General features: G+C 60.8%; 2 protein-coding genes across 3 annotated transcripts; one reads left to right on the forward strand and one right to left on the reverse strand.

The window, feature by feature from the left end:
• Nucleotides 1-333: 333 nt before the first annotated feature.
• Nucleotides 334-6668, forward strand: PNKP (polynucleotide kinase 3'-phosphatase). The gene is made up of 17 exons (XM_060083369.1): nucleotides 334-443; nucleotides 699-862; nucleotides 1498-1544; nucleotides 1887-2195; nucleotides 2833-2912; nucleotides 2992-3049; nucleotides 3146-3253; nucleotides 3652-3723; nucleotides 4989-5037; nucleotides 5147-5217; nucleotides 5298-5390; nucleotides 5478-5574; nucleotides 5651-5712; nucleotides 5988-6097; nucleotides 6177-6264; nucleotides 6352-6413; nucleotides 6495-6668. The coding sequence occupies exons 2-17, from the start codon at nucleotides 712-714 to the stop codon at nucleotides 6610-6612; spliced, it is 1575 nt and encodes a 524-aa protein (XP_059939352.1). The 5' UTR covers nucleotides 334-443; nucleotides 699-711; the 3' UTR covers nucleotides 6613-6668.
• Nucleotides 6669-7608: 940 nt separating this feature from the next.
• PTOV1 (PTOV1 extended AT-hook containing adaptor protein) lies at nucleotides 7609-16569 on the reverse strand. Of its 2 annotated transcripts, none has more exons than XM_060083371.1 (13): nucleotides 16215-16569; nucleotides 13162-13299; nucleotides 12937-13019; nucleotides 12808-12865; nucleotides 12618-12725; nucleotides 11018-11173; nucleotides 10408-10494; nucleotides 10251-10324; nucleotides 10116-10173; nucleotides 9840-9902; nucleotides 8081-8278; nucleotides 7918-7989; nucleotides 7609-7636 (listed from the first exon to the last, which is right to left on the reverse strand). In XM_060083371.1, the coding sequence occupies exons 1-12, from the start codon at nucleotides 16383-16385 to the stop codon at nucleotides 7978-7980; spliced, it is 1206 nt and encodes a 401-aa protein (XP_059939354.1). In that variant the 5' UTR covers nucleotides 16386-16569; the 3' UTR covers nucleotides 7609-7636; nucleotides 7918-7977. The 2 variants fall into 2 exon arrangements, with proteins under 2 accessions (XP_059939354.1, XP_059939353.1); XM_060083370.1 differs by having other exon boundaries at nucleotides 9840-9944; nucleotides 16215-16568.
• Nucleotides 16570-18364: the final 1795 nt, after the last annotated feature.

The following is an 18364-nucleotide window of genomic DNA, read 5'->3' on the forward strand; positions in this document are numbered from 1 at the left end:
AACGATTATCCTCACACTGTAGATAAGAAAACTGCAGCATCCAGGGTAGGGTTGCTGTCGGGGCGGGGTTTCTTCGACTGACAATAATCGTAACGAGAATTTCCTCCCGCTATAACTGTCTCCGGCAAAGAGAATGAAAATTAGAGTTCAACGTGGAAAGAGGAAAAAATGTGTGAACAGGGAATCTACCCCCCCTACTGGCCTGCGTCTCATACTGCATCAGGAGAGATGAAGGTCTGAACAGCGGAGCGACCTTAGGGGCACTGTGTCTGGGAGGGGGCGGGGCTTATGGAAGGCGGAGCCAATGCCCCGCCCACTTGGGTAGGACGAGTCATTTCCGTCCGCGGAGAAACAGAGGCAGCAGCCGGCCGAGTTGCGAGCAGAGCGCCTCCGGCGGGCCCTCCCTGGTCGGAAGGGGCGAGTGAGCCAAGCGGCGGGCAAGGGTGAGCGTGGGGCCGAGGCGAGTGCGCGAGAATTTCTCGGCCTTTGCCGTGGGAAGTTGGAGTCCGGGGTCCCGGAGGGAAGGAGTGGGGCGTCGTCGCCTGGGAGACGGCGCGAGCCCCAGGCCGGCGAGTGGGTGGGATTTCCGGAGTTTTTAGCTGATGAAGGCAATTCCTGGTGTAGAGGGCGAGAGGAGGCGGGACTTCCTTTAGCAACTGAGGGCTGCCACTCAAACCTATTTACCTGCTTCCCTTTAGGCCGGCTCCCAGGATGGCCAAGGTGGAGGCCCAGGGCCGCCTGTGGCTGGAGAGCCCCTCTGGGGGAGCGCCTCCCATCTTCCTGCCCTTGGGTGGGCAAGCCCTGATGCTGGGCCGGGGACCCTTGACGCAGGTTACCGACCGGAAGTGCTCCAGAAACCAAGGTGGGCAGGGAGGAGCCTGAGCTGGAGGGGGTGTGGTCCGCTTCAGGAGCGGGAACACAGTCAATGGGAAAGGTAGTCCAGGAACTGCGTGGTGCAACCAGTCCTGAAGTTGGTAGGTGGTATGTGGGGAGCACAGGAAGAAAAAGGTTGTGCCTGACCTGGAACTAGCCAGACACCTTGGGCGGGAGCGGATGGAGTCAATCCCGAGACACTTTGTCACTGGGCAGAGGATACAGGCCACCGGGAAGGCTTGAATCAGGCCACGACCCTTGTCAAGGAGAGAGCCTATCCTATGGAGAAAAGTGCATATTGCTAAGCAGAGATGGGTGGTAGAGGGCCAAGCCCAGAACCTGCATCTTGCCAAAGTCTGCGTTGTCAAGGAGAAGCCAATTCTATACGGAAAAATACCTGCCCTGCACCTAGGCGAGGACCAGTGACACAGGCAATTATTAAGGCCTTTATCAGGGTACTGCATGTCAAGGAGTGAGCCAATTCTGCTTAGAAATAAACTGCTTCCTCCTGCCGGATGGGTGCTGTAGCCCCATACTGTGGTCTGAAGCTGGCCATGCTCCCCAGTAAGGAGGGAAGCAGTCACACAAGGATTCAAATCCTGACTCCACCCCCTCAATCCTCAGTGGAGCTGGTCGCTGACCCTGAGACTCGGACGGTGGCAGTGAAACAGGTACCAGTTCGTTAGCAAGGGGCCTGGGGGTGGAGTGGGGGTGGGGTGTGTGGAGAATCGCCACCCAGCGGGGAACAGGCCCAATTGGGAAAATCTGATTCTGGGAGGGGAACAGGTGTGCCCGTTTCAATGGGGTAAATAAACATCCATCCCCATTTAAATTGGGTAAGACTGAATGCTTATAACCTTCCCAGAGCCCTGATTGGTGGTACAAGGTGAGGAGGCGGGACTTAAGTGTCTGATTGGCTGGTGGAGAAAGGCGAGTCCTTTTCCGGGTTATTTGATTGGAGGAGGTTGCCGCTGGGGGTGGAGCCAGTTCCAGTCCTCCCTCTCTCTCTACAGCTGGGAATTAACCCCTCAACTGCCGGGACTCAGGAGCTGAGAACAGGGTTGGAGGGTTCTCTGGGGGTGGGGGACACGCTATATTTGGTCAATGGCCTCCACCCGCTGACCCTGCGCTGGGAAGAGGCTCACACGCCAGAATCGCAGCCAGACACTCCACCAGGCACCCCTCCTGTGGCCCCGGAGGAGGAGGAGGAGGAGGAGGAGGATGAACAGCAGAAAAAGCGGATAAGGAAGTCATCCCCTGGCTGGGAGAGCTTCCAGAAGCTGCTAGTGTTCATGGCACCTGGTGTGAAGCCCCGGGGCAAGGTGAGGCCCAAGCTGAGGACTGAGGGAGCACAGCCCCTTATATGCAGTTAACACCCAAACAAAACTTAGCTCCTGTTTGGATTTTCATGGCTATTAGCCCTCCGAGGTGAAAGAGGCCAGGGGAAGAGGCTGGGTCGGATATGAAACCCATTTTAAGTACTTTTTTTTTTTTTTTTTTGCGTACGCGGGCCTCTCACTGCTGTGGCCTCTCCCGCTGCGGAGCACAGGCTCCGGACGCACAGGCCCAGCGGCCATGGCCCACGAGCCCAGCCGCTCCGCGGCATGTGGGATCCTCCCGGACCGGGGCACGAACCCGCCTCCCCTGCATCGGCAGGCGGACTCCCAACCACTGCGTCACCAGGGAAGCCCACCCATTTTAAAGATTCGAATACTGAGGGGCTCTGGAGGAATAGGAGGTAGTAGAGTGAAGATTTCACTCTCTGAACTCAGGGTCCGAGATGCATCTTTGCTGTGCCTTGTCCTTACATAAGATGTGTAGGCCCGCTGTGACTCAGTTTCTCCATCTGCAAGGGGTGGGTGGTAATAGTCCCCAGCTTGCAGAGTTGATGTGAACCAGCCTGTGAGGGGGATCAGAGGTGTAACAGTGCCGTTCTTCCTCTTCTCTGGGTATCGCCAGGTGGCCGGTTTTGATCTGGATGGGACCCTCATCACCACACGTTCTGGGAAGGTCTTTCCCACTGGCCCCAGTGACTGGAGGTGATAAGAGACAGGAGGAGGGGGTGGGTGAGGTGCACTCCGGGCCCCACATCACGTTGCTCTTCCACGCCCGCCCTAGGATCTTGTACCGAGAGATTCCACAGAAGCTCAGGGAACTGGTCGCCGAGGGTTACAAGGTGTGTGCGTGCGCGCGCGCGCGCGTGGTGGCGGGTTCACAGGGCAGGTCCGGGCCTGATGAGGAGGGTGCCGGCTGACACCCGTCTGCTTCCCAGCTGGTGATCTTCACCAACCAGATGGGCATTGGGCGCGGGAAGCTGCCAGCGGAGGAGTTCAAGGCCAAGGTGGAGGCTGTGGTGGAGAAGCTTGGGGTCCCCTTTCAGGTATGGCTGTAAGGGAGGCTGAAGGGCTATGTGGAGAGAGACTCTGAGACGGGGGCGGGGGGGGAACCTGCTAGGTGAAGGGGGCGGGCACAGGGACCCAGAAAGAGGGGAACAGAGACAGTGAGATGGGACAGAGGGAACAGAGACCCGGGGAGAAGGTATGACATGGTGAGCCAGTTGGAGAGGTGGGGGGAACAGAGACCCTGGTGAGTGGGGTGTGGGCCTCGGGTGGGGTTATGCTGACAGACCCATTGTAAGTGGCAAGTTCCAGGGCACCGGGCGCTCTCCCTGGATTGGTGAGGGTCGGGGTAGCATCCTTGGGACCTATGTGCCCCTGAAGGACTCTGGGTGCTGGAGGAGGAGCCAAGAATGGTGTCTAACCTCTGCCCCACCCACAGGTCCTGGTGGCCACGCACGCAGGCTTGTACCGGAAGCCGGTGATCGGCATGTGGGACCACCTGCAGGGGCAGGTGAGCTTTGGACTCCCAGTGGCTCTCCTTCTCCCTCTGCGGCCCCCTGCTCTCTGCCCTGCCTCCCCGCTCTGGGTCTCTGGTGCATGACCTTCCTCTCATCCCCTTCCCTGGCCTGGCCTTCTCAGTTTCTTTGCTATCATGTCCTAGTGTTGATATGTGAGGCCGGTGCTCACAAACTGTGAAAAACAGTGGTGGAGAGAGAAGTCACTCATGGATCCATTCATTCATTTGGGTGTGCGTTTGTTCTGAAGTTCAACAGCTTCTTGAGCTGAAAATATTAGTGAACAAAAAAGACAAACCTGGGCTTCCCTGGTGGCACAGTGGTTGAGAGTCCGCCTGCCGATGCAGGGGACGCGGGTTTGTGCCCTGGTCCGGGAGGATCCCACATGCCGCGGAGCCGCTGGGCCCGTGAGCCATGGCCGCTGAGCCTGCGCGTCCGGAGCCTGTGCTCCGCAACGGGAGAGGCCACAACAGTGAGAGGCCCGCATACCGCAAAAAAAAAAAAAAAAAAAAAAAAAAGACAAACCTGCCTGCTGCCAGATCAGGGAGGGTGCGGACTATAAATGCATTGACAGATGTGTAAACTAGCAGAGTGAGGATAGGGCAGGGTGTTGCTTTACCTACGGAGCTCAGCGAAATCCTCTCTGAGGTGCCCTTGAGTAAAGATATAAAGCTGCTGAGGGAGGGACCCATGTGTGTATCTGAGGGAAGAGTGGTCCAGGTAGGGGTAACGCCAAGTGCAAGGGTCCTGAGGTGGGACCGAGCCTGGTGTGTTCATGGGGAGTGAGGAGGCCCGTGTGGCTGTACCTGAGTGGGGGGGGGGAGTGAGGGGTATGAGGTCAGAGAGCAGGGGTCAGGCTCTCAGGCTTCGTGGGCCACAGCGAGGTGGCCACCGGGAGGATTGGGAGGAGAGCGTCCAGAGCCGCGGTAAGTGGGAACGTGCGCCCTCTGGCGGCCGTTTGGGGAACAGACGGGGGAAAGTAGAAGCCGGGAGACCCGGAAGGAGTGACTGAATATTCTAGAGACGTGCTGGTGGCCAGGATCGAGTTGGTGGTGCGGGCAAAGGGGGTGAGAAGTGGCCGGAGGGCGGGGCCGACAGGATTCGCTGATGGATTGGGTGTGGAGCATGAGAGGTTAGAGATAGGCCTCTTGTGGGGCACAGACCAAGCTGAGCATCCCGGCAGGACCCGTTAGTGCTCTGGGGGGACAGATGTGTGAATAGGTTCCTTACTGCCTGTCGTCTATCACCTGTCCCTCCCCAGGCCAACGAGGGCGTGCCCATCTCCATCGGGGACAGCGTCTTTGTGGGAGGTAAGGGCCTGGGGGTGGGGAAGGGTGTGGGTCCGCAGGGCTGATGCAGGTGGGCTGGGGACCCCTGTCCCCAAGGTGGAGGCGGGTTTGTATCCTCCATGTGTTCCAGATGCAGCTGGACGCCCAGCCAACTGGGCCCCTGGGCGCAAGAAGAAAGACTTCTCTTGCGCTGACCGCCTGGTGAGGCCCGCTCTACCCTGTCCCTGCCCCCACCCCCGAGCCCAGCCACTACCCAGTCTGACGTGTGCCTTTGCCCCCAGTTTGCCCTCAACCTGGGCCTGCCCTTCGCCACGCCAGAGGAGTTCTTTCTGAAATGGCCCACGGCCCGCTTCGAGCTCCCAGCCTTTGACCCGGTGAGGCCCGAGGGGCGGGCTGGGGGCAGAGTGGGGGGCATGCAGGGGTGGGGAGGGCGTCTCGCTCATCACGTCTGCCCCTCCCAGAGGACCGTCTCCTGCTCTGGGCCTCTCTGCCTCCCTGAGTCCAGCTCCCTCTTAAGCTCCGACCCCGAGGTGGTTGTCGCCGTGGGATTTCCTGGGGGTGAGACTCCTGCCCCCCAGAAGCCCCAGCTCTGCTCTGACGTCTCAGGCCCCCACTAATGCTGCGCTCTTCACAGCTGGGAAGTCCACCTTCCTCCAGGAGCATCTCGTGTCGGCCGGATACGTCCACGTGAACAGGGTAGGACATCGTCCACAGCCCCTCCGTCTGTCTTGAGTCCCTCCCCTCCACCCCCACCCCCACCCCGGAGAGCTGTCCTCTAGGTCTCTGCTCCCCTGGCATCTGTCCTTCTCTTTCCGGCTCTGCCCACTGCCCCCAGGTCCTCTCTCCAGGTCCCTGCCTTTCCCCCCTACCCTGGATCCCTAACCCTGTATCTCTCGGTCTTCCTCTCTGGTTCTCTGGCCCCCTGGGTCTCCTGGCCCCCATCAGTGACCTACTCTTTCTGAGTCCCCCAGGACACTCTGGGCTCGTGGCAGCGCTGCGTGACCATGTGCGAGGCGGCTCTGAAGCAAAGGAAACGGGTCGTGATTGACAACACGAACCCGGACGTCCAGAGCCGGGCCAGGTACCGGGGTCCCAGGGGCGGCCTCTGTAGGGTGGGCCCTGGGCCCTTTGCCAGCCCCCCACTTCCCCGGCCCCCACAGGTACATCAAGTGTGCCCGAGACGCAGGCGTCCCCTGCCGCTGCTTCCTCTTCAGCACCACCCTGGAGCAGGCACGCCACAACAACCGGGTGAGCCGGCCTCCGCCTCCCCAGCCCCCCAACACCCCCTGCCCCCCACCGCCCCGGCCTGGCCAGCCTGACCTCTGCCCCCCGCAGTTCCGGGACATGACGGACTCCTCTCACGTCCCCGTGACCGATGTCGTCATTTACGGCTACAGGTAGGCGCCGCGGGCGGGGAGGGACGCCAGGTAGAGCCTGTACGTTGGGCCTCACCTCCACCCCCCACCCTCTGCCGCCAGGAAGCAGCTTGAGGCCCCCACGCTGGCCGAAGGCTTCGCCACCGTCCTGGAGATCCCGTTCCGGCTCCACGTGGCACCGCAGCTCGAGCGGCTGTACCGCCAGTTCTCAGAGGGCTGAGCTGACGCCCACCCCTCGCCTGCTCCCCACCCCACAATAAATGCTGTTTTTCTTCATGTTTGACCAGCATTTTGCTCCCAGCTGGGCTGGGAGCACAGACCCACTGGCCCGGTCTCCCAGGAAGGCATTGCTGGCAACTTTGCCTCAAACTAAACGCTCAGCCCACCTTGGGGACAACTGCCTCTCGCGGACCGGGGTTTCGGCTTCTCCAGGCTGCGGCTGCTGGCGCTCCAGATGGGTGCCAGGGCATCCTGGCTGGCAGGGCCCGAGTGGAGTTCGCTGCACGTAGCTGCCAGCTGCAGAGCAAGCCCAGAGTTTTAGCAAGACGTGACCCGAGGCCAAGAGTTGGAGCTCAGATTCTGTGAGAAATGCGGTGCTGTGCACGCTGGACTTGAACCCCGGGGCTATGGCCTGGACCTGCAGCAGCGAGGGGCGCCCGAGAGCCCGGCCAGGCCTGCGGCACACCACCAGTGCCAGAGGACTGGAACCAGCCTGGCACTGCCTTGTGTTTGCTTCCAGCTAAGTGAGGCTTGTGGAACCCACAGGGCAAGGAGGGGGCAGCCTGGCAACGCCGGGAATCGGGGGCTGGAGCCCAGGAGCAGCCAACCAGCTGTGCAAAGACCCTGGAAGACACGGCCCGGCAAGCACCTTGCAGACCTGGCAGCTCCGTGAACTGCAGCGTCCCCTCCTGGCTCAGGTGACAGTAATCTCAGAGGTGACCCCTCTCCTGTGAATGGTAGAAATGCACACTCCCAGGCCTCAGCCGTGTCCACACTCGGGGGTGGGCCCAGTCATCAGCCCCTGGGGATGGCACTCGGGTCTGAGGACAGCTGCTGTTGGGAGGGGCCTGGCCTCTCCTGAGCCAGGGTGTCTGGACAGAGCGCAGTGGCCAAAGGGCTTTTAAAAGGTTTTATTGGGGAAACGTACAAGGGTGGGGACTGTCCTTGGAGATATCTCAGGACGCTGTCCTCCATCTCACTGGGCAGTTGCAGTCCCCACGGGCCTCTGCTCAGAAGCATCTGACCTGGGGGCAGGGGGCACAGTGGGAGGGACTGGACAGGTGAGGCTCCAGGGCCCCGGCACGAGGAGAGCCTCTCCCTGCCCTCCCTGCCCCTGACGGGAAACCCCTGCTCCTGTCACCGCCTGGTGGGGAGCAGGGCTGGAGTTTCGCAGGAGGCCTGGGACCACAGGGGATGCGTGTGCCTCTCTCTCTGCTCTGGTCTTCTCAAGGCCAGGGTCACACTACTTCCCGAACCCCAGGCAATTCCCACGGTCCATCCTGTCCTTGGCCCAGCTGCCACTCACCAGTCTTGGCGGGGGCCTCGTCTGTGGCTCCTGGAGAGGCCCAGCCCGGCGGAGTGGCCCCTACCCCCCCATCTGTGGGGGAGGAAGCCAGGGAGGAGTCAGCCAGGGGTGGGGTGGGGTGGGGTGGGGTGGGGACCGGGGAGGCCCTGGCCGCAGCGCTCACCCCGCGCTGCTGCTGCTCCTGCTCCAGGTTCCGCTGCAGGACCTGCTGCTGGTTGGCGATGACGCGCCGGATGCCGTTGACGAAGTTGCTCTGGTCGTGGGGGATGAGGCCGATGAAGATCTTCTTCTCAGAGGAGTACAGGAGCATGAGCACGCGGATCTCGCATGAGGCCTTGTAGGAAAAGTGCACGCAGCCGGCCTGGCGGCGCAGAGCGCGGTGTCACGGGCGGGCCCTCGGCGCAGATGCTCCTCCCCATGGAGACACGGGCGCAAACCGCACGGGTCAGCACCCTAGCAGACGGGCACCGCGGAGCATGCCGGGCCTTCCCAGCCGCCGTCCTCAGCCCTGTCACCACTCCCACAGGACACCAGAGACGCCGGCGCAAGGACCAGCGGGCTCTACAGACGAGCCCAGGAGGCTGCTCGACGAGCTCCAGCGAGACTGTGGCCCCCACACCGGCCAGCCAGTACCCGGGACGCCCACAGGACCAGCCACGGCCATGACCACGACCACGCACGAGGGCCACGGCGGGGAACCCAGGAGGCCGGGCACTAGGGCTCCATCCACTCTGAGACCCCTGGGGCAGCCGAGGGCGGGGAGGCTGGGCGGCGCTGACCCACGGCAATGCCGCCGTCACCGCAGCTTGGGACGTGGCTCAGCGTCACAGCGACCACAGCGCCGACAGGCACCAAGCGTTCCCTGATGCCTTTCACAGGATCCTCCCTCTCCAGGGCCCAGGGGTCACCGTCCCCGTCTTACAGGTGAGCAAACCCAGGCTGAGAGCTGAAGGACTCGCAGGACCCCAGAGCCAGAAGGGGTTATGCCTGCCCTCGGGCCTGTGTGCCACTGCAGGGGACAGTGGGGACAGGGGTGACAGGCATCGAGGAGGAAGTCCCTCACAGCACCCCCGAGTCGACAGCATGAGGGGAGCCCAAGTGCGCCGAGGGAGTACTGGCTGTGGTTCTCGAGGCCTTAGTTTCCCTGAGGGAATCCTGCTTTTAAACTCTTCTTTAACGCAAAAAAATACACAACCAGCCCCTCAAATGCACAATGGCACAGCTATGATAACTTCGGCTGACTTTTTAAAGAGAAACATTAAGCTAATTCGAGGACAGCTACGACCCGGTACAGCAAACACCCACAAAGCGGGCACAGACAGCTGCGGCTTCAGAAGCACGAGGCCCGACCTCCTCACTTCACAGGTGGAGAGACCGAGGCCCGCAGAGAGGGGAGAACTGGCCGAGGCCCACCAGCAGATGAGCACCGGGGGCTTTCAGAGTTCGCTCGGGCTGGAGGCAGACAGATGCCCTGCCTGGTGAGGGCCTTTGGGAGCCTCAGGTTTTCCACCCTGTCCCCGGGGAAGGGAGCAAGAGGAAGGTGGCAGGTAAGAACCTGGGAGCACAGAGTCGGCGCGCGGGGTGATGTCAGCCTCCTCAGCTGAGTAAACCCAGACAGAGCAGCGGGGGACAGCCCCGGGGGCCCGAACCAGACTTGGTCCAAGTTCCCGCCCAGCACTTGCCGGCACAGCCTCCGAGCCTCAGTTTCCCCATCTGTAAAATGGGGTCAGGACCGCCCAGAGCCCCAGGGGAGCCAGTGTCCAGGCACAGAGCAAACGCGCCTTCCCCATGGCTACCATCACGCCCGGCCAGTTTTGGGGAATCGTCCGCTCTTAATCTCATTTCAGTTTTTAAACACTGAGCAGCTCTGGCTCTGTCTGTCCCACCATCAGCCCGGCCCTGGGCCCCGCCAGCCCACTCACAAAGCCGTTGTCCATAATCCGGCACAGGCTCTTCAGCGTCTCCAGGTCCTTGGTGAAGTGGAACTGCACCAGGCGGGAATTCCGGAAGAGCGGAACCAGGGTGGTCTGCGGGCAGGCCGCGCGAGGTGGCTGGGCCAGGCGCCAGGGCCCCGCCCCCTCACGCCCACCAGCCGGCAGGCCCCGCCCCACCGCCCCGCCCACCTCCACTTGCTGGACAGGCAGCCTCCCCCAGGGCCCCAAGGTCGAGGCAAGCAGAGTGCCCCCTTCCCCACTCACCAGCAGCTGCTGCGGGATGAGCTGCATGTACAGCTTCCGCGGCCACTGCTCGGTCCTCCTGCAGGGATGCGGGGACAAGGGTCAGGAGGCCAGGCCTCACCAAGATGCCGCCCCCACCCCCTGCCCGACACTCACAGGATCTCCCCTTGGTTCACGTAGATATGCGATGGCAGCCACCTCTTAGACCGACTGTTAGGCTCAGGCCTGGGCTTTGGGGGGGAAGAAAAGGGGAGCCATCAGGAGTGGGAGGATGCCCTGGTCCTGAGGTCACCCAGGCCCGCCCAGGGCTCACCTCCTGCCACTCCATGACTCCACTCCACGCCAGGAACTTGTTGTTGACCATCTGAACAGGGCCCGCGACGCCACCAGGTCCCACTGCCTGGGGGAGGAGACAGGTGGGCTGGTGCCCCAGGAGTCCCCCAGAGAACGCTGCCCAGACCCCTCCACGCCCCCAGTCCATCAGTCCCAAGCTTATCTACCTGCTGCCCCCAGGGCCCGGCCCGGCCCGGCCTCCGGCCTGGCTTCCGGCCTCCAGTCTGCCCACAGGCCCAGAGGATTCCCCAGAGCGGGTCCTGCCTCTCACAGCGCCCCCCCATGCCCTGGGCCAAGCCCCCACCCTCAGCCTGGGGGACATGGCTCACAGCGTCTGCCTCTAAGAACTGGGCAGCTGTATAACTTGCCACACAAACCGGGACACTTTTGGGTGAAGGGGTCACTGAACAGCCGGTAAGCTGTGAGCCAGGATTTGAGGTCACCCTCCTGCCACGAGTGCGCCCGCCTGCCCATCCGCCTCCCTGCTTCCCACGGGCACCCCTCCTGCCGGGAGCCACCCTGTCAGACCCCTCAACCCCCTGGCCCTTCAAAGCCTCAGACACGTGGGGAGGCCGGGCCCAAGGGCATACCTGTTTGCGGGTGGTGATGACCTGCCGGATGGCATTGACGAAGCCGCTCTGGTCGTAGGGGATGAGGCCCATGAAGATCTTCTTCTTGGACGAGTACAGGAGCATGAGCACGCGCACCTCGCAGGGGGAGATGTGGGGGAAGAGCATGCAGCCTGCCTGTGGCGGGGGTGGGGAGGGAGCGACCAAGACGATCATCACGGGGCAGAAACCCGCAAGGTTAACACCAGGACCCTAAATGAGTGGCGTGTAGCCAGCACCTCGGTGTCCCCCCCACCCTGACTCTGGGGTCAGGGCTGGGGCCCCATGTGCCGGGTGAGGTCCTGAGAGGGCTCCACCTGCCGCCCACATGCCCCAAGATCAGCCCTGTCCTGTGGAGTTTGCTGCTGGACCCTGCTGACAGAGGCCACCAGGCCCGGGGGTTAAGAGCACAAACGCAGGCCCAGACTGCCTGGGAGTAAACCTGGCTCCGCTACCTCCTAGCTGTGTGACCTAAGGCAGGTCACCTCTGGACCTCAGTGTCCCCACATGTAAAACGGCACAACGGCGCACAGAGTAAGTGCGACATAAACGCTCATTACACAAGCCGGTACTGGCTCCTTGGTGGGACTGAGGGAGAACCGGAGCCTCACAGACGTCCCCGCCCGGGGTGTCGTAGAAGGGCATGCGCGTTCTCAGCCCCGGGGTCCGCTGGCTCAGGGACCCCACCCCTGGCCTTCCTGGACCCATGTGCGGTCGGCCCTCCCACAGCTACTAGTCAGACCCAGAGCGTAACCAGACAGGCCGCGGAGGGCGCGTGCTGACGGCCACCTTCCCTGCAGCCTGGGGGCCCCAGGCTCTAAGCAAACGGTACTGAATGAAGGGGTGACCAGGCAGGCAAGAGACCCCACACCAGTCACAGCCCAGAAGAAAAGGGGATCCGCCCAGACATCGAACGGCGGCGCACAGCGCCCCCCAGAGCAGTCAGGAGCTGGAGGGTGGTCTGTCCCAAAGGGGACCAGGAAAGGGAGCGGACCCCCGAGCTGAGTCCTCCCGGCAGACGACCTACTCCCACCTCAACCCAACCCTTTCCTAGCACCTGCTGTCCCACAGCCGGAGCCCTGGGGGGTGGGGGCAGCGGCTGAAGCCTGGGCCCAGACACGTGGGTGCTGTGGCCCAGACCGGAGAGGCTGGCAGGGACCACGCCCACCGCGTCCTGGGTCTGAATCCCCAACTTACTGAGCACTCCCAACACCCTCCAATCACCGCCTCGAGTGCTGTACTCACTCCTCCCAGTGGCCCCAGGACCGCAGATGAGGAAACTGAGTCCCAGCAGACCATGTCCACTGCTGGCTCCCTCTTTCCCCCTGGCCACCCCGAAATGCCAAGTCCCTGCCATGTGCTATGGCCCCAACAAGCTTCCGGGTCCCAGGAGGGCTGGCCCAGGCCCCTCCCTTCGCTCCCGTGCCCGGGGCGGCCCCAGCTTGGCCGGCCTGGAGGCGGGCTGGGTTCCTCTGCTCTCCGGGGACAGGGATGCCCCCAGGAGAGACCACCACGGTGCTGCCAAGGGGCCCTTCTCGCCCTGTCCCTGCCCGCCCGCCCCCAGCGCCCCCGCCCCACTCACGAAGCCGTTGCCCATGACGCGGCAGAGCCCCTTGAGAGAGTCGCAGTCTCTGTTGGTGAAGTGGAACTGTGCCAGCTGGGAGTTGCGGAACAGGGGGCCCAGGGTGGTCTGGGGGCGACAAGGGGACAGCTGGGTCAGGGCCAGGCGGGTGCTCTGGGGCCAGGGTGGGCAGCAGAGGGTGGGGCCTCACCAGCAGCTGCTGCGGGATCAGCTGCATGATCAGCTTCTGCGGCCACTGGTCGGTCTCCCTGCGGGAAGAAGAGGGTCAGGGGAGCGGCCCTGCCGCCCGCCCCCCGCCCACTCCCCGCCCACTACTCACAGGTTCTCGCCCTGGTTCACGTAGGCCTGGCAGGGGAGGGCCCGCTTCAGCTTCGCCGTGGAGTCCGAGTAAGGCCTGCGCTTCTGTGGTGGGAGCCGAGGAGTCACCGGACACAGCCCGGGTGCCCAGGCCTGCCCCCCACCTGCAGGGGCAGAAGGGACCCCGGGGCCAGCCCCCAGCCGCCCCCCCCCCAGACTCACAAGGGGACCTGACGCGGACGCTCACCTCCTGCCACTCGAGGACGCCGCTCCAGGCCAGCAGCTTGTTGCTGAGCCGGTGCTCACCCACGGCCAGGCCCCCGAGGGCGAGCCCGGGCGAGGAGGGCCCGATGGGACCCAGGGCCCCGAAGACCCGAGCACCTTGCTGTGGCAGAGGGGGTAGGGAAACTGAGGCTGAGGGGCCCGCTAGGGGAGCTGTCCCCCACATACCCCAGAAGGGACACCCCAACGTTGAGACCCTGATCCCCAGCTGCGAAACCCCCAGGGCCATCTCCAACCCCTTTCTCCCAGGGTCGAGACCCCGAGTGGCTGACCCGCCGTGTCCTTTACCTGCTGCCACCCCAGGACCCTTCCCCGCCCCAAGGCTACTTGTCACCTCAACACTGGCCCATGCAGGGTCCCTGAAAGCCACCAGTTGCTTCCCCTTCCAGCCTTTGCTCCAGCTGTGCTCTCATCCTAGCGGGCCACCCCCCCCCCACCTTCCTCAGGAGATGCTCCCCACTCATCCTCCCGGGCTGATCAATTTTTTATTCCTCTGGTGAGACAACTCAGAAGCAGCTCTCTGGGGGTCCAGAGCCTCCCTGAAGCTCCCCCACGACGCACAAGCCAGCCTGGGTTTGCCTGTTTGTCTGGCACACTGGTTTGCCCCATCCCATCCAAGCTCAAAACCCTTCCAAAGCTCCCCCAGGCCCTCAAGAGAAAATCCAGGGACTCTCCTGGTGGTCCCGTGGTAAAGAATCCGCCTTCGAATGCAGGGGATGTGGGTTCGATCCCTGGTTGGCGAACTAAGATCCCACATGCTGCGGGGCAACTAAACCCGCGTGCCACAACTGCTGCGCACGCGTGCCTCAAACTACAGAGCCCATGCGCTCTGGAGCCCGTGCACCACAACTAGAGAAGCCCACGCACCGCCAACAAAAGATCCCACGTGCTGCGACTAAGACCCGATGCAGCCGTAAAAATAAATAATTTATTTAATTAATTTTAAAAGAAAAGAAAAAAAGGAGAGAGAAAATCCAGACTCTCCTCTCTGGCTCCCGCCAACCTCCCCAGCCAGTTGCCCGCCTCCCCTAGCGCAGCCCAGGCTGCAGCCACATCAGGCTGACCATGGGGAGGCGGGAAGGAACCAGAAGCACACACAGAACTCTCCAGGGAGGTGGGGACACATTTACAACAGGGAGTCTGACAACACCTGGAAGGGTCTCTCAAACACAACGTCTTGAGAGCATCTGCCAAACACCAGAAGTTCCAGCAATAAAGCCAAGGAAAGCTACACAATTTACTCACAAGGCACTCTCCAGTTATCTTTTTTTAAAACCCAAAACATCTCAAAGCAAACAAGGGAAGGCTTTGAAACAGCCTGACAGCAGGAAACCCGTGAAAACCTCCCTAGTAGGTGCCTCCAGGGAGCAGAAAAAAAATGGTTGTTACTTTTCATTTCATTACTAATCAGTATTTTCCAAATTTCCTATAAAGCACACAGGTGTCTTCTGCCCCAAAATAACAACAGGCAGGAAAAACTGTATTTTGTAGGGGCTTAAAAAGCAAAAAAAAAAAAAAAAAAAAAACCTGAGCAAGCACACTCTCCACCTGGGCAGGAGGTTCTGGGATTCAGGCAACCGTAAGAGATCAGGGAGAAAAGCAGAGAGCATCCTGGTGTAAGAACATGGTTAGAGCGTCTGAGACGGAGAAACTGTTGTAGCCCTGGGTGTGTAGGTACCACAGCCAGAGCCCATAACGTTTGAGAAAACGCAGTTAAATCACACACCTGGAAGACACTTTGGGATCCAGGTGAACTCACTTTAGGGCCCAGTTAATGTGAGCACCAGGGACACCTGTTCAAACTCTGCTTGTGTCTGGAAACCAGGTTGACCACGTTTTAACCTGGGTGTAAAAACCAGCGATGCTTAAGCTCAGGTCTCCCCAAAAGCAAGATGCGTGTCAAGGTGGAGGACCATGTTTAAGGGCTAGACCTACGTGCAATCCTAAAGGAAATCTCACATCTGGGCAGGTGTAAAATGCCTCCCACACCTGTTCTGTTGCTCACTGCATAGGAAGCCTATTTAGTACCTGGAAGAAGAATGAAAGCTTTAAGATGTACGTTTAAGGACCCAGGAGGCGCTTCTGAACAAGCAGACATGAACGCTAAGGAACGGAGAAGGCAATGGAGTGGATGATGTTTAAGTTTAGGGAGGTGTTCCGAGTCCGGGTACCTGAATATAAGATCCGAGAAAACCTGTTTAAGGCTAGTGTGGAGCTGCCACAGCTCCCCGCCACGCACAGTGTTGGGGCAGGATATTTAAGAAGGAAGCTTGAGCGCCAGGTTAGGGTAAAACGCGCATCTGGGCAAGCGTGTCACGGCTTGGCTGTGCGTGAAACGTCGAGATATGTAGATTTACAGCTCCAGAAAAACCTTAAGATTTTTGACAAGTATGTGCATCTTTTAGGTCTCGGAAGCATGTGTAACTTCGCGTACCTGCAAAGCTGGATGTTTGTTTAAGATCTGGACTTACTTGGCCTACTGCCATCAGTAGGGGCATCCAACATCTGGGCGAGCGTGCAAATGAACCCTGGGCGCACACGCCACGGGCGCCGTACAGACGCGTGCAGGCCCGGGGAGAACGCCCCCGGGGGCAACACCTGGGCGCGCCAGTGCGAGACGCGGGCCCCTCTCGCCGCCGTCCCCCCAGCCCCCTCCCCCATTTCCAGATTTCCTGCCCGGAAAGCGAACAACTTTCCAATTGGAAAAACAACAACGCACGCCGGCCGCCCGCCCGCCCCCCACCCCGCGTTTAAATCGGGTCGCGGAGTCAGCAGTAATTTGAGCCCTTCCCGCCCCCGTACCCCACCCCCGCCACCCCATCCCGAATGCGAAACAAAGGGGAGAGCCCGGCGCGTACCACCCAGGGGGGGTCACGGGGAAGCCGGCCCCAGGCGGGACCACCCTTCGGGTCACCGGAGAAACCGAGGGGGGAGGCCGCGGACAAAGACGCCAGTCCGGGAAAGGGGCCGGCGGGGGCGGGGCCGTGGAAAGCTCTGGAAAAAGGGCGGGGGGCTCACCATGGGAGGGGCCGAGCGAGCCCGGATCCGCGGCGGCTGCGGGCCCCGGGGGCTGGCCGGCCAGGAGCGCGAGCGGGCGGCGCGCACCGTGAGGTGCCGCAGGGGGCGGCCGCGACCCCCGAGGGGGCCCCCAGCGCCGGAGCGGTGCGGGGCACGGCGCGGACGGACCATGGCTGGCGCGGGCCGAGCGAGCTAGGGGTTCCACCGACTGAGAGGCGCGGGCGCGCGGCTTCGGGGGAGACAGGCTGGGCTGTACCAAGCGCGGGGAACGCACCGCCGGAGAGGTTCGCCGTGGCCAAACCACTGCGGCGAGCAGGGGAGTGCGGCGCGTACCAACAGCGTCCACAAGGGGGCGTGGCCGGGGTGTACCAAAATAGGGCTGGGGGAGCCACGGGAAAAGGGTGTGTGGGGCGGGGAATACGGCAATTGGAAGATACTAGGGGCCGCTCGAGCACAGAGGAGAGGAACTGAGAAGACGTGAGAGAAACCACTTCAGGGGGGCGCGGCTGGAAACACCAGACCGAAGGGTGACCGGAGGAGATGAACGTAGAGGGTGATACCAAGTGGGCTGGGGGGTTGCAGGGGAGACCGTGCCCTGAGACCCAGACCTGCGGAGCCGGGAGACTACATCAAGACATGTAAGGAAAAGGAGGAATAATAGGCCTAGGGGCCAGGGAACCTACCTAGAGGTTCGGGAATACGGGTCGTACAAGGCCTAGGGAGAGGACTTCGGGTTTGAAGGCAGTGACGTGGCTAGGTGGGCAGGGGACCACAACTCCCAGCGGCCGCCGCGCGGCCTGGGCGGAGCGAGAGGCCCCAGGAGACGCCGCCAGTCACAGCTGCGTGCCTATTGGCCCCCGGGCCCTAGGCTCCGCCTGCTTCCCTCTGCATCTCCTTGCCACTCGCCTCTCGGGGCCATTCATTGATACGCTCATTCACTCAATGATTAAAGGACTGCGTATTCACTTACTAGTAGTTGTGTAAGATTTCCTGCTTCAACCTTGTTTCTTAAATGTGGGTAATAGCTAACCCTAAAATGGTTATGAGGATCATATGAGTTAATAAAGTATTAGGATCGGTATTTGGCACAGTAACGACCTAAATGGTAGTTTTTCTCCTTTTAAGATCATTATTAGTACCATTTCCAGTTCTGTGCTGGGCAACGAGTATACCGCGGTGACCAAACAGACCAGGTCCACTGAAGAAAATAAATCATTGCCGTTTGTGATAAGTGTTATAGAGAAAATGCACAGAAGGGTGGGATGGTGGCCGTGAGAAGTCAGGAAAGTGACCTTTAGGCAGCCTGCAACTCCACATAGGCTGGAAGAGTGTGCTAAGATGAGGGAACAGCCAGGGCACAAATCCTGAAAGTGGAAGGAAAACAAGGGGGGCCAGTATGGCTGGAGCAGAGTGAGAGTGGAGGAGAACTGTGGAAGTGTAGAGTGCCCAGGTGCCACAAGCAGGGTCCTATAGCCTTGGGATGGAATTTGGATTTTAGTCTCACTTTGCTGGGGAACCAGCAAAAGGTTTTTACCAAGGAAGGGACACAGTATCATTTACATTTTAAACAAATCATTCACAGAATGAATAGAGTCATGCACACAATGTCTCTACAAGTCTACAGAAGAAGCTGGGATCCAGAGTCACCTCTGAGGAGAGAAGGCAGCAGATGGAGTGGGGAAGGGGTCACAGGAGTGGAAAGGAGACTCGGTTTATTCTTTTAGACTATTTGGAATTCTTACCATATACAAATGTTGCCTATTGAAAAATAACTTTTGATATATTATCATCTTTTTTTAAGGATCCCTCTGGCTGTGTTGAATATAAGATTGTAGGGGATAGTGGAGCAGGAGGGTAGAGAAGAGACTATGGCAATAATCCAGGTGAGAGGCACAGGTGGGCTGGATTGCAGGTAGGGGGGCCGCAGTAGAAGCGGTCACTTTCACAATTTATTTTCAAGCTGGAGCCGAAAGGACTTGTGCAGAGAGTGAATGAAAGAGAGGGGTGAAGAGATGCCAAGGTTTCTGCTTGTACAGAAGTGTCATTTTGTGAAAGGGAAATGACTATGGGAGGAGAGGGTGGGAATGGGGGGGGAGATGGAAATATCACTTCTGTTTCTATGAGGTACATTTAAGATGTTGACTAAACAA

Source organism: Mesoplodon densirostris, chromosome 19, assembly GCF_025265405.1.
Source record: "Mesoplodon densirostris isolate mMesDen1 chromosome 19, mMesDen1 primary haplotype, whole genome shotgun sequence".
Classification (NCBI taxonomy): Eukaryota; Metazoa; Chordata; class Mammalia; order Artiodactyla; family Ziphiidae; genus Mesoplodon; species Mesoplodon densirostris.